This window comes from Coenobita brevimanus, chromosome 38 (assembly GCF_032717465.1).
Source record: "Coenobita brevimanus isolate Jiangsu-jjx chromosome 38, ASM3271746v2, whole genome shotgun sequence".
Taxonomy (NCBI): domain Eukaryota; kingdom Metazoa; phylum Arthropoda; class Malacostraca; order Decapoda; family Coenobitidae; genus Coenobita; species Coenobita brevimanus.
This window is the reverse complement of record NC_136991.1, coordinates 48,496,843-48,511,842: the sequence shown is the minus strand read 5'-3', so window position 1 is coordinate 48,511,842 and position 15,000 is coordinate 48,496,843. Positions and strand designations below refer to the sequence as shown.

Sequence of the window (15,000 nt, the reverse complement as noted above, 5' to 3'; positions counted from 1 at the left end):
TCATAATGGCAGTGTTAATCTGATGTTACAATTTTAAGCCAAATTAGAGTAAAAAGAGTATAGCTTTTTTTTTTTTTTTCATATATCAAAAACTGGTGAGGATTGAGTAAGTAGCCGAGGAGAATGCAAGACGTTGTTGTTGTTGTTGTTGTTGTTGTGGCCCCAGGTTCATCTTAATGTGAACCCAGTGGACTAGAGGCTGAAGTTCTCCCCTGCAGCCCACCATTCATCTTTCGGGGGATGGGGAAGTGGTCAAGGGATGTTTATAGCCAGTCAGTTGAGCCGCCCAGGTGTATCGGTGCCACCACCTGAAGGCGTCCATTCCCATCTCCAGGTTTGCCGTTAAGAAAGAGGTGTATGGGGTGCGTCCTTAGCCGAGGGGAGGAAAGGTTTGGGATTATTGTTTCCTTTCGTCACCTCCATCCCATCCTCTCCCTATCCCCTCTGCCCCTTCTCCCTTTCCCTTCCCTACCCCCACTACCCCATCCCCTATCGCCCATCCCCGTCTATTCTTGTGTCCACAGCTGAGAGCGGTGGGACTGTGGCAGCCTCACGTATGGCCTTCCCCTACCCCTTCCCCTCCCCACTACCCTCCCCACTCCTTTCCTCCTCTCCCTCATCGTCTCCCTATCCCCCATCCCTTACTCATACCCCACATTCCACTTCCAACCCTACACCCTCTCTCCCATCGCTACTGCTTTCCACCCCATACTTCCCTCACCCACATCCCCTCTCTCCTCCCAACTACTCTCCACTCCCTACTTCCCTCTCCTGCATCCCTCTCCCACCTCTGCACACCCCACCCCCACCCCACATATTCACGTGTCGCCCCCTGAAAACACGTGACTGTATGTATCGTATTGGTAGGCCTGTAAACGCACGATACAGGTAGGCAGCTGTACTTTTCACGTTCAGACTCTTGGTATGCTTAGGACTTTCTTTTGGTGAATATGTGATGATGCCCAGATATGTGATGATTCAGTGTGGTGATAAAATGTCGTGATGCTTAATGATGCTCAGATGTGATGATTGTGATGATGTAACAGTATGTGATGCTTCTTCAATATGTGATGACTCAGTAGGTGGTGATGCTTCGACATGTGACGATGCTTAGATATGTGATGAATTTTAACGTGTGATGAAGTTCGTGATGAAAAGGTGATGATTCGTGGTAAACAGGTGATGATGTTATTCGTCAAACAGTGTGATGATTCTCGTGTTTACCGTGTGATGAGGTGTATATGTGATGATGTAAATATATGTTCATGCTCTGGGTAAACACGCGATGATGCTCCTACATTATTTTATACATAAGGTAGTGAACCCCAGCACAATTGATGAGTTACCCCTTTTGACCCGAAAAAAAAAGTCCCTGAGAACCCCCCCAAAATTGCCTCAGAACCCGAAAAAATTGCCCACCAGAACCCCCCCAAAAAATTGCCCGAGAACCCCCAAAAAATTCCCCCAGAAACCCCCCCAAAAAAATGCCCCCCAGAACCCGAAAACACTACTTAACCCTTTTGAATGTGGTGTGTGTGTGTGTGTGTGTGTGTGTGTGTGTGTGTGTGTGTGTGTGTGTGTGTGTGTTTGTGTGTTTTAGGTACCTCATATAATTTTATTCAGGTTTGGAATAGACTTTCGTACTTTATAAATTAATGACGGTTATATAACATTCCACACACACACACACACACACACACACACACACACACACACACACACACACACACACACACACACACACACACACACACACGTAATCTCCTTCATCCGCCTTAGCTCTCATGTAAGCTACGTATATAGTATCGAATGATCACTCTTGCTGTGTCATCTTCTGTGTTAAATATAGACGGTGCGGCAGTCATTAGGTGGAGAGAGAGAGAGAGAGAGAGAGATGTGAAAGGAGTCAAATATTTAAGAATGAAGAGGGGGGAGAAAGAAGTTTAAAGTACTAACGGAGAGAGAGAGAGAGAGAGAGAGAGAGAGAGAGAGAGAGAGAGACGATGGTAGCAGTGGGTTAAGATGATAATGGTGATGGTAGTGGCAAAAGAAAATGGTAGTGGTGGAAGAGGATGGTAATGATGATGATAGTGTCACATAATACCACCATATATCATCATCATCATCATCATCGTCATCATCATCATCATCATCCCCCTTCTAAGAGCTATATAACACGGTGATAAGCGAGGAGAGGCAGGAACTCAAGGAGGGTAGATGGAGTGTGTTATTGAGTTACCAGGGAGAGCTGGCCCTAATGAAAGGTAGTGGGGAGGTATGGTAGAGAGTATGGTAGGGGAGTATGGTAATTGTATGGTAGAGGAAAGGGATGTGTGGTCATGGTAGGACGTGGGGGTGTAGGTATATGGTAGAGCAAGGGTTATGGTAGTGGGTGTGATGGAGGGCATGTTGGAGGGGTCTGGTAGGGGTATGGTAGAGCTGTGGTTATGGTAGGGAGTATGGTAGGGGTATTATAGAGGAAAGGGATGTGGGGTTATGGTAGGGCAAGGGTTATGGTGGGGGCAAGGGCTGTGGTAGTTATATTAGGGTAGTGGGATGGAGGGTCATGGTAGGGAATGGGTTATGGTAGAGGATATGGTAGGGCAATGATCATGGTAAGGGGTGTGGTAGGGCAAGGATAGGGGTATGGTAGGGTCAGGGTTGTGTATAGCAGGGCAGTAGTTATGGTAGGGGTACGGTAGGGCAAGGGTTATGGTGGGGGTATGGTAGGGCAAGGGTTATGGGGGGGTATGGCAAAGTAAGGGTTTATGGTAGGGGTATGGTAGGCTTAGGGGATGGATGGTTATGGTAGAGCAAAGTCATGGGAGGGGTTATGGTAGGGCAAGAGTCATGGTAGAGGGTATGATGGGCAAGGGTGATGGTAGGAGGTATGGTAGGACAAGGGTTATGGTAGAGGGTGTAGTGGGGTAATGATCATGGGATAGGGTATGGTGGAGGGGTTATGGTGGGGTTATGGTAGGGTAGACATGTTACAGGGGTATGGTATGGCAAGAGTTATGGGGGGGGTTACTGCAGGGTAAGGGTCATGGTAGAGGGTATGGTATGGCAAGTCATGGTAGAGAGTATGGCTGGGATCATGGTAGAGTATATTATTTTACCACGTATTCGACGCAGGCTTTTTAAAGAATTGGAAGATAGCCTGAGGGTATGGTAGGTCGTAATGGTAGTTGTATGGTAGCTCTTTTGGAGGAGGATCGTATAGGGAAATGGTAGTGGAAGTAGAAAAGGCCTTGGTTGGTTCATGGTGGTGGTATGGTAGGTGGGTCATGTTACTGAGGATGGTAGTACAGGGAGGAATGGTTGATGTTGTTCCCTGCAGTACCATCCCCTGCAGTAAATCGATGTTCCCTTATGGTAGACAGCGCCTTCCCACAGCGAGGCGCGGGGAAAAGTGTGGAGGGTTTGATTCCTGGATGGACGGTGCATTTGCATCTCCACCCAGTTCACAAGGGCACCATAGTAGGCCCCACATCACCCTGTTATTTGGTTACATGGTTACCACCCAGCGTCATAAATGGATGGGAGAAACAGGATGAGAGGAGGGTAGGAACAGAAAAAGAATGATAAAGATGAAGGAAAAAATAGGCAGCATACTTCAGGTGACTGGATAATGGTCGCCACCACCTACCACCAAGGACAATGGTAGGAGCATGGGGAGGAATGGTAGTAGAGGCTGAGTAATGGTGAAGGAGAAATGGTTGGAGAGCTATTAATAGTGTTCTAGGAATAGTAATGGAATTGATGGTATTTAATCATGTGTTGCAGAGAGAGAGAGAGAGAGGATATTGCTGATGAAAAGAGAAAGGAGGGGAAAAGAGATATGATGGAAGGAAAGGGGAGAGTGAAGGGAAGGGAAGGGGGAGAAGGGAGGAGATGATAGTAGGCAAAGAGGGAAGGAAAGGGAGAGAAGGAAGGGGAAGGAGGGAGGGAAGGGTGAGGAAGGGAGGTGTTATTGACAGGGCGCTAAGACAGAGCTCCCTTGATCCCTCCTCTCACCCTCATCTCCTCCAAACTTCTTCCCTCCGTCTCTGCCTCCTTCACTCTCTCTCTCTCTCTCTCTCTCTCTCTCTCTCTCTCCACCGTTCCCTTCATCTCCCTTCTCACCCTTTCCCTTCCTCTACAGTACCTCACTCCCCTCCTTCCTTGATACGTGTTCCCTCCCTCGCTCCTTCCCTTCTCTCCCTCTTTCCCTTCCTCCGTCATTCCCCTTCTCTTCCTTCGCACGTCTTCCATCTTGCACGCTCCCCCTTTCCATTCCACCCTCTTTCCTTTCCTCATTTCCTTCCTCCTTCCTTTCTTTCGTTCCTCCTTTCCCTCCTCTTACTTTACACTTTTTTCCTCCTTCCCTTCCTCTCACCCTCCCTTCCTCCCCTTACCATTTTCCCTCTCTTTCTCCTCTCCGTTCAACCCCAACCTGCCCTCCCAGCACCACAGCCACCTCCCCCTCCCCTTCACCTGTCAGCACCGTGTCAGCACTGTTCCGCACGGCCTCTCTCAGCCATACCTCCGTGACCTGGCTTCAGGCCTGACTCCCTCACTATTTATTGGTCACTGGACCCGGCATTGCACCTGACTCAGTACCGGCCCCTACCTGACCCACACCACCGGTGAGCCCTCATGTATGCGGATATGATTTACAATATATATATATATATATATATATATATATATATATATATATATATATATATATATATATATATATATATTTAAAGCTGCCTCTCCTCCTCTTCCTTCTTCTCTTATTTTACATCTTTACCTCATTTTTCCCACCTCCCTTTTCGTTTCCTTCTTTACCCTTTCTCTCCTTTTTTTCATCATTTTCCCCCCTTTCTTCCCATCTCGTTTTCTTCTTTTCCTCCTCCTCAGCAGCAGCAATAAAACAGTCTCTCCACCTGACCTTCTCTTACAGGAGCCTTATTTCGTATTTCCTCATTTACTTTACATCTTTCTCCAACCACTCTTTAGCTCCATTTGCTCTTTTCCCGTGGACTTTTAGGACTCTTTGTATGTATCATTTTCTACATTATGTCTCTGTCTACTGTTTGTATCTGTGTATATTCTGTTTTACTCAGGTCTGTATCCGTCAGTTCGTTTTTGTCTGTGTGTAAACTGTTTGGCTCTTTTCCTGTGTACCTATATGTCTGTTATTTGACAAAAGTATCTCCAGGCTTTTCCGTCCCTACTCACTAACGACCCATCCTCTCACAACACAACCCTCCTTCATATGCTTCTGAATCGTACCCTTCCACCTTGTTCCACCACTTTAATCCACTGCTTTAACCTACCTTAGTTTTACGAGGGCCTACACGTGGTTGCGCTGTGTTCCCTGGGTGGGGGGAAGTAGCTGCGGCATACACCTGGGAGTCACACCTGATATTTCCCCGCGCTTCGCCGTGGAAAGGAGCCTGGTCCGAACGGGTGAGGCGCTGTCCACCACAGAGGGGGTGCCAGATCCCTACACGGTGTATGTTCTTTGCTGTACCTGTAGGAGAGCCACACAAAAGCAGTTTCTTACCTTTAGTTGACAAGTGTGCATAGCTAGGCAGATTGTGGTTAAGCCAGAACAACAGCAGCTTTTCATTTTTATCTGTTTTTATCATTTCTCTCTCTCTCTCTCTCTCTCTCTCTCTCTCTCTCTCTCTCTTTTGCACCGCTCCGCTTAAAAGAGCAAAGAGTGTCCGGTTTTGCGTCTATTTTTGTGTGTTTTAATTGGTGTCCCTCTGGTAGCTCTTGTGTTTCCCGATTGGCACTGAAAAAAAAACAGAAAAAACACGCATACATACACATAGACACATACATACATACATGCGTACATGGTCTTCTTTTGTCTTTCTTCTACACACACACACACACACACACACACACACACTCTCTCTCTCTCTCTCTCTCTCTCTCTCTCTCTCTCTCTCAGTAGTGAACAACAAGGATGTCTGGAGTGAGTGCAAAAACATCCTTTGACGGTTTTGTGGATGGAAATTACGTAACTTCTTTTCGTTAGCGATTTTTTCTTTGTATTACACCTCCATGACGTCCATAGAGAGATTGCGTAATGTCTCCTCTTAAGCTGTTTATTCTACATGTATTTTGCGTATTGGGCCGTAACACCATTTTGTATGCGACTGATGCAGATTATTTCAGTAGATAGAAATGTATATACAGGGTGATTCAGTAGTCTAAGGCACCAGATTTAAGTACTTGTTGGTTAAGGATTCTCCCCAACACATGTTCCAAAGCCATTTATTTTGCCTATTACACCTTACTGTTCTCTCTGTGTTATGTAAAACCTTCAGGCATGACCGTCCTCTGCATAGATAACGTACAAAAGGATATTTATCAGCCATATCCAAAAAAATAAATCGGTAAGGAAGAGGTGCTAGGGAGCATGCTTAACCAACGAGAATATGGGCCCTGGTACTTACTTTCTTTATTACTTTCTTTATTTCATACTTTATTTATTACAGTTTACCCACATTTATATCAGAGTAAAAGCGGTCTCCTTCAGCATTTAAACACAGTTGAACCCTGTGTTGCAAACTTGATACCTTCCATTGCAATTAATCCACCGTGAGGGTTGCATCTTCGTAATAGTGTATCTTTAATTATCATGTGTGCCAGGCTTGTTTTATTCATTTTCTCCATAAACTGACCTCCACTGCCAGGGAAAAAAATACTGCAAGGTTAAAACAGAAGAATTAAAACTGCTGGGTAGCCGAGTATGGGATGAACCCTGGAACAATGCAGGTGACCGGCTGATTCTCATTCATTGCCGCGCTGGTAAAGAAACAATGCATCCGCCATGTCTCTTGTTTTTCAGGTGTTGGGGAATTTCTCACTTGCAGCATATGAGTGATACTGAATGAAGCTTGTACGTACGGAGGTTCATTTAAATCTGTTCCGTAATAAAGATGTACTGACGTTCTTGTATGGCCACAGTAGTGAATCAACCTTTATAACAAACAAACTTTTGACACTCAGGATGTACACTGGGTCACAAAAGTATCGGTGCACAATATGCGTGAAACATTTGGGACCACAGAACGAAGGTCACTGAAATATTAGTATCCGACCTACCACACGTTGGTAGCCCTGATGTCGGGAGGTGTTATATATCGCCAACTAGCAATATCCTCTTGCAGACATATAGCAAATGTAATGTTTATATAGACAGACACTGTTTATACACAATGAGACGTTGGTAATGTCAGCAGTTGTTCGAACCTTTTCCGTAGGCATCTCACCCCCTGTGCACCGAGACTTTTGAGATCCAGTGTACGTGTGACTATACTCTGTGATATCCCTTTACATCCTAGGGTTGCTGTGTGGGGGGTATTGCTGGAAGGGTACAGAGCATACCGCCCTCCGCCTATCGGCTTATAGTGTCCTCCTTTATTAACTTCTGGATATGCCCAGTTTCGTCCAGATATGTTTATAGATACATACATACAGTGCATACATACATACATGTACGTGTGTGTGTGTGTGTGTGTGTGTGTGTGTGTGTGTGTGTGTAATTCCAGGATACATCTTGAGTGTCCACAACAATATTACCTTCAGTCTGTCACCACTCATGTCCACTACCTCCATCCAGTCCACATCATCATCAGTTACGTATGCTGCAAGTTGATAAATAAATATAACTAGTCCACACCATGTTTTGCAAGTACAACACCGCAGACCCACCAAAACAATCACACTCAAAACACAAACCCAAATTAAGTGTTAGTTTATGAAGAGTGTGTGGGAGGGAGACCACATTAAGCTTTCATTACTAATTGTACCTAAATGAAGCCTTAATGAGGGCAATTCCAACTTCTTAATTACTCTTCCAGGTTCCTTATGCCCAGACCCATATGTCACTAGGGCGAAATTCTCAGGCATCAGCTGGGCATTTTCACCTGTAGGGACATTGCCTGAATATTACTACCGTTATAGAAAGTTTGGATGACATTGTGTTTGAGAGAGAGAGAGAGAGAGAGAGAGAATGTGTGTGTGTGTGTGTGTGTGTGTGTGTTTGGTGACTTTTATGTTTAATAACTGAACTGAGCTTCTCTCTCTCTCTCTCTCTCTCTCTCTCTCTCTCTCTCTCTCTCTCTCTCTCTCTCTCTCTCTCTCTCTCTCTCTCAGTGGGGGGTTATGTTTATGTCAGTTTATGCCTGTGAAGTGGAGTGAGGATTCCGGGAACTTAAATGAGGAGTCGATGAGAGTGTGGCCCATTCAATCGGGAAAACTTCTCATAACTCACTCTCACATTTTTTCCCAGGCAGTCTGGTAGGGAAAGAACTTTGGATGGTTGTGATGGTGGTGGTGGTGGTGGTGATGGTGGTGGTGATATATACAGTACTGACTTTTTTGTGATGATGATCGTAGTGGTGGTGGTGGTGACATATACTAATTGTTTTCTGTGATGGTAGTGGTGGTGTGGTGGTGGTGGTTTTTGGTTACTGACTTCTGTGATGATGAAGAGATGATGATGATGATGATGATGATGATGATATTATTTTTCTTTATTGATAATGATGATGATTATATTATTTTTATTTATTGATTATGTTTTTCTATGATGATGATGATAATGATGATGATGATTATATTATTTTTATTTATTGATTATGTTTTTCTATGATGATGATGATGATGATAATGATGATGATGATGATTATATTATTTTTATTTATTGATTATGTTTTTCTATGATGATGATGATGATGATATTACTTGCTGAATTTTTATGTGATGATGATATGTAACTCAATAATGATCTTGAAGACTATTTTCTGTAATGATGATAATAATGATGATGGTATTACATGATGAATTTATGTGATGGTGTTATGTACTGACCTGTGATGAGGTGATGATGTTGATGGCTGTTTTTGTGATAATGATGATGATGATGATGATGATGATGATGTTGATAATAATAATGATGGTTTTACGTGATGAATTTGTGTGTTGATGAAGATATGTATTGACGTTACGATGATGATGATGATGATGGTGGATGATGATGGTGGATGATGATGATAATGATGATGATGATGATGATGATGATGGTATTACATGCTGAATTTGTGTGATGATGATGATTTGTGTTGACTTTACGATGGTGATGATGATGGTATTACATGCTGAATTTGCGTGATGATGATGATGATGATGATGATGGTGGTGGTGGTGGTGGTATTACATGCTGAATATGTGTGATGATATGTATTTGACTTTACGATGATGATGATACGCTTTGACCTTACGATGATGATGATGATGATGATAATGATGATGATGATGATTTTTTTCCCTATTCCAGTGGCCAGCCCCCCCGAGAAGAAGAAGGATGCCCTGGAGGAGGCTGCCCTACCCCCGCCCCCAGCCAGCAAGAATGGCCAGCTCTCCAGTAAGTCATTCCTTGTATTCAGTATGGACGGTGGGTACTGGCGCCCAGGTGGTGATATGTGAGGGTGTGTGGCACGTGCGAGGTCTGCTGGGCTTCAGGGGACGGGTTGCCTAGTCTGTGTTCAGAGTTGGTTACAAGATAAAATTTTCAATATATTATCATGCTCGCTCACACACTTTCTCACTCTCTTACTGTCATTCCCACGCTCACTCTCGCTTTTATTTTCATTCTGATGCTCACTCACACGCATCCTCTCTCTCATTCTTACTCTTACACCCTCATTTTCACTCACTCTCACACTTACACCCTCATTCTCACTCACTCTCACAGTTATACCCTCATTCTCTCTCATTCTCACACTTACACCCTCATTTTCACTCATTCTCACACTTACACCCTCATTCTCATGCTTACATACTTTCAATATTATTCTCAAATTTCTCGGAACAGTTTAATAACATGGGATTCATGCCACGTATATCAAACGAGAGAGAGAGAGAGAGAGAGAGAGAGAGTTGGTGTGTTGTGTGTGTGTGTGTGTGTGTGTGTGTGTGTGTGTGTGTGTGTGTGTGTGTGTGTGTATTGTAGTTTATAGACTTTGAAATAGGTTCGTCTTGTCCTGGCTCCATGTCTACATTTATCCAACCCCAGTCTCTCTCTCTCTCTCTCTCTGTGGGGTGGGGTAGGCCAGAGGGGATAAGGGGTAGGGGAGGGGATCACAGGGCTGTTGTGTTGGGGGGAGGGGGTGTAATTTGACAGGGGTGCATTCAGTACCACCCACGGGTATTGACAAACTGGCAGGGAAGGGGGCGAGGGGGAGGGGGAGGAGAGGGAAAGGAGGGGGATAGGAGTTTGGTAGGGGGAGGGGGGTTGCAGGGTGGAAGGGGAGGGGGAAGAGAGGTAGGTGGGGGGATGGGCAGGTGGGAGATAGGGTAGGGGAGGAGGAAGAGAGGCAGGGGGTGGAGGGACAGGAGGGGGAGAGGGAAGGAGCAGGTTGAAGGGGGGGGGGCTTGTAATAAGTGGAGAAGAACAGTAGTGGATGAGAAATGGAGGTAGCCTAGTGGATGAAGAATAGATGCAGATAGGAGAGGAGTGGATGAAAGTGGATGGAGACGTGCATTAGAGAGTGGAATGTGGAGGTAATGATATAGAAGATTATGGGTGGAAGGTGGGAGACTAAGTGGAGAAATGAAGGGAAGTGGACGTTAATGGAGAGAGAGAGAGAGAGAGAGAGAGAGAGAGAGAGAGAGAGAGAGAGAGAGAGAGACGGGCCGATGCTGTAAATAAACGTGACAGAAGAATTAAGACTTAAGGAGATATGACTCGATAGAACATGAAGTCAGGTAATATATGACGAGGAGGAGGAGAAATAAGAGGAGGAAGAGAAAGAGGAGGAAGAAGAGGAGGGAGAAATAGGAGGAGGAGAAGGAGGAGGAAGAAGAGGAGGAGGATTAATAGTGATGATGATGTTGATGTATAAATGAATATATATAGGAATGACGGCCCAAAGATTAATGTAAATAAATGTAAAGAAAATAGCAAAGGTCCCTAAATTCATACTGTAATGAATAAAAAGATTCACTAATTGGACCTTATCACATTAGCAACTATTAAAATCAGAGTTAACATCAAGGTCGCACTAAGGTATTCATTGGTCTTGTGCAGTTCATATTTATTAGAATTTTGTATACAGGGTCGTCCGAAAATTGCACTACACCAAAAACTCTCCTGGGGGTTCAGTCTGCTGGTGTGGGCATGGGTGTGACAGTGGAAGTAGGAAATAAGTAGACAATGCTGCACCTCAGTCTGCTGGTGTGGGCGTGGGTGTGACAGTGGTAGTTGGAAATGAATAGACAATGCTGACCGAGCCGTACCTTCAACACACGAGAAATCCCACAGCAGATTGGTTAAGTGAAGCGGTATATTTGAACCACCCTGTCTTTAGGCGGGAATTTGGTGTAGTCTACTGCATCACAACTCACCATTTAAAAAAAAAAATGGGTATGGAATATATGGAACTTGCATATCAAAACCTCTGAACAAATGATCAATAAAAATAGGTGATGAGAAGCAAGCGGGTTAGTGCTCTGATGACAACAAACGGAGTATAGTGTTAACATTGAGGCTCCTGTGTGTGTGTGTGTGTGTGTGCGTGTGTGTGTGTGTGTGTGTGTGTGTGTGTGTGTGTGTGTGTGTGTGTGTGTGTGCAGTAAAATCACAAGTTTGTCCAGCTGTTCTTTTATACAACTCATCTTCCTTTTTCACCAACCAACAACCTTCATTTTTTCAGCAAATTCCCAGTGTTTGTAGCCATTCAATTATCCCTTCTTTTTCAGTCAGGCGACAGGTGCATTCATCCATTTATATAATTCTTTCAATAAAACCCCAAATTCATTCAACCAGTTCCATATATTTTTTCACTCAAACACCAGGTCATTCCCTTCTCTTCCATACATTCTTCATCCAAGCCTCACAGTTTCCCCGACCAACCCTGTATTTCTGTCATCACTCTTCCATTTGTGTTCCAGGGAGTAATTGTCGAGTGGATGATGCCCTTGTAGAGTATTGTAGAGCAACTTTCACACCTCCCCATCTCACACCGGACTCCTTCCATCCTACCCAACCCAGCCCCAACCCCACCTTCTTCAGACCCCACTCCACTCGACCCCCCCCCCCCACTCTCCACACACACCACACACTACAGACACCACACATACACACACCTTACCCCACACACCAACCTCACCCCACCCCACACCAACCTCACCCCACCCCACACCAACCTCACCCCACCCACCCCAACCCCAACCCTACCTCTTACAAATCGCACTTCACACATACCACACCCCACACATCACACCCTCCCCTACCCCACACCAACCTCATCCTACACACCTCACTCAACCCCACGGCGACCCCACCCACCCTACACAACCCCACACCCCGATCCCACCCAGCCAGCACTCACTCGGTAATGCAGGGTGATCCTCTTACCCTGGGGCTCCACCGCACAATAATATTCAAACACAAGAGATTAAACACGTGAGGGGCATTACCGAGAGGCACAAAAAGTATATAGAATGTGTGTGTGTGTGTGTGTGTGTGTGTGTGTGTGTGCGTGTGTGCGCGTGTGCGCGCGCTCAGATTTTTACGAAGCGATTAGATATCATTACTGCTTTACACCAACAGGGACTGTAATAAACATTAGATTATGATGTGTAAAAGAAACAATAACACGGTTTAAGTAATTATATGCACCAACGCCAATAAATAATAATAACAATAATAATAATAATAATAATAATAATAATAAATAATAATAATAATAATTAAGAAGGCATTCGAGAGCCGACTGCTAATCTCCCTCCAGAATATGCTGTTGGCCAAGTCCAAGAGTTTGGCCATAACTAGACACCCGAAAGGTTTCATGTTGATAGATCAAGCCGTTCTTGAGATGTAATGGTGCTAAAGGCGGCCGATAATTACTAGTTGACCTTTGGCAGCCATTTTGGTGACCTTGACCTTGACCCCGAGTGCCCATTTTCGAACATGTCCAAGATTTTGGCCATATCTTGATACCCTGAAGGTTTCATGTCGATAACTCAAGCCGTTCGTGAGGTAGAATGGGAACAGATACACACACACACACACACACACACACACACACACACACACACACACACACACACAGGCAGGCAAAAACATTATCGCTTCGCATTGTAAAGTCGGGCGATAATATTATACAAAAAATTGGCTTAACAGATATTTCAATTCCAAAACTTTATAGTACACGAGTGATACATTTTTAAACAACTACACTAATCGGTTGTAATTTTTTGCATATTTTTCCTCGACAGACAAAAAGTGATCATATATTCGTAACTAGAGAGGAGAGAACGCAGTTTCGGAGGTGAGAGAGAGAGAGAGAGAGAGAGAGAGGAGAGAGAGAGAGAGAGAGATCCAGCCATGGCGAGTAAGCATTTTATAGCACAATAAAACACACACACACACACACACACACACACACACACACACACACACACACACACACACACACAGCCCACTTTTTTTCTTTTATTTTGTGAGTGATTCCATGCATTTGCAGTCTTCAAACCTACAGCCCGAAGCCCGCCTGTCAAAGCCTTCCCAAGCCTTGTTAAATACTGTATCTTTTCTTTTGTTATGTTCCAGTTCAGTCTTTGTATGTGTATGTGATTGTGTATGTGTATGTGTGTGTTTGTGTATGTGTTTTTATGTGTATGTCTGTGCCATTTTTTTCTCTTGTTATGTTTTAGTTCAGTCTTTGCTTTTGTGTGTATGAGTTTGTGTATGTGTACTGTATGTGTATGTGTATGTGCGTGTTTGTGTATGTGTTTTTATGTGTATGTGTGTGCCAGTCTTTTCTCTTGTCATGTTCTTGTTCAGTCATTGTTTGTTTGTATGTATGTGCGTCAATCGTTTTTTTCTCCTTTTTTTACTTCTCTCCTTTTTTTTCTTTCTTTATCTGTGTGTCTATCGATGTAGCTGTCGGTCTGTAGCTGTTTTCCTGTCTCTGTCTCTCTGTCCATTCAGCTATCTGTCTGTGTCTGTCAGTCGGTCTCTATATATCTTATCAGTTTGTCGATGTGTCCATATCTGTTTATCTAAGTTTCCGCTCTCATCCTCTTTGGCTCTGAGGTCATCTCCGCTCTCGTCAAGTTCTTATAGTTAAACGTAGAGAGAGAGAGAGAGAGAGAGAGAGAGAGAGAGAGAGGAACCATAAATTTCGGACTAAAATGATATTGCTCGGAGGAAAAGCACCGCGCTTCCATTGGCCTTCAAAATCAAGGCGTAAATAAGGGACGCCTTCCCGTGGTGGCACCGATATGACCCGGCGGTGGAGCTGCTCGGGTTGACAAACGTGTCTCGGCCCCCTCCCCATACCCCCCAAATCAGGATGGTAGACTGCAGGAAAAGGACAAAGCTTCAGCCTGCAGTCCACTGGGTTCATGTTCACCTCCTCCTCCTCCTCCTCCTCCTCCTCAGGCTGAATAAAATCGTCTGGCCCTAGCAAAGAACACAGGGTTGGTCTGTAAATAGCTCCCCTTTAGAAACTTAGCGGTTTCTTGTGTGCTGCGGGGGACGGCTCAGTCTCCTGGTATGGGCGTGGGTGATGGAGTGGGATGTGAATGGGACGCAGGGTAGACATTGCCCAGCGGAGGGAAAGAGGAGCGTTATATTTGCACCACCCTGTATAATAATAATAATAATAATAATAATAATAATAATAATAATAATGAGTCCTCGTAGTGAAAGAGTTACATATAAAATCGAAAATAAAATACAGAGGTACGTAAAAATTTATCTTGGAAATGTAGGTCCATATTTCTGAAGGCAAGTGCGAGGAGAACCCAGAAAAGAAAATATAAAATGTGGGAAGAGTAATGGGAACAATAAAGCAAAACAGAGGGAATATGAAGAGATAAATCGGGGTGAGAGAGAGAGAGAGAGAGAGCATCGTAAATCAGAGCCAATGCTGTCTTTATATTTCACAAGAGTCTGTCTAGTTTTTTTATTGGGTTGGATCCTATAACAAATGATGT

General features: G+C 44.4%; 1 protein-coding gene across 1 annotated transcript in view; it reads left to right on the top strand.

The window, feature by feature from the left end:
- Window positions 1-15,000, top strand: part of LOC145396455 (dual specificity calcium/calmodulin-dependent 3',5'-cyclic nucleotide phosphodiesterase 1A-like) — a 193,766-nt gene that overhangs the window by 120,786 nt on the left and 57,980 nt on the right. The window contains exon 2 of the mRNA XM_080269830.1: window positions 9,332-9,418. Coding sequence (XP_080125956.1) covers window positions 9,332-9,418 — 87 coding nt within the window. The remainder of the gene's footprint in view (window positions 1-9,331; window positions 9,419-15,000) is intronic.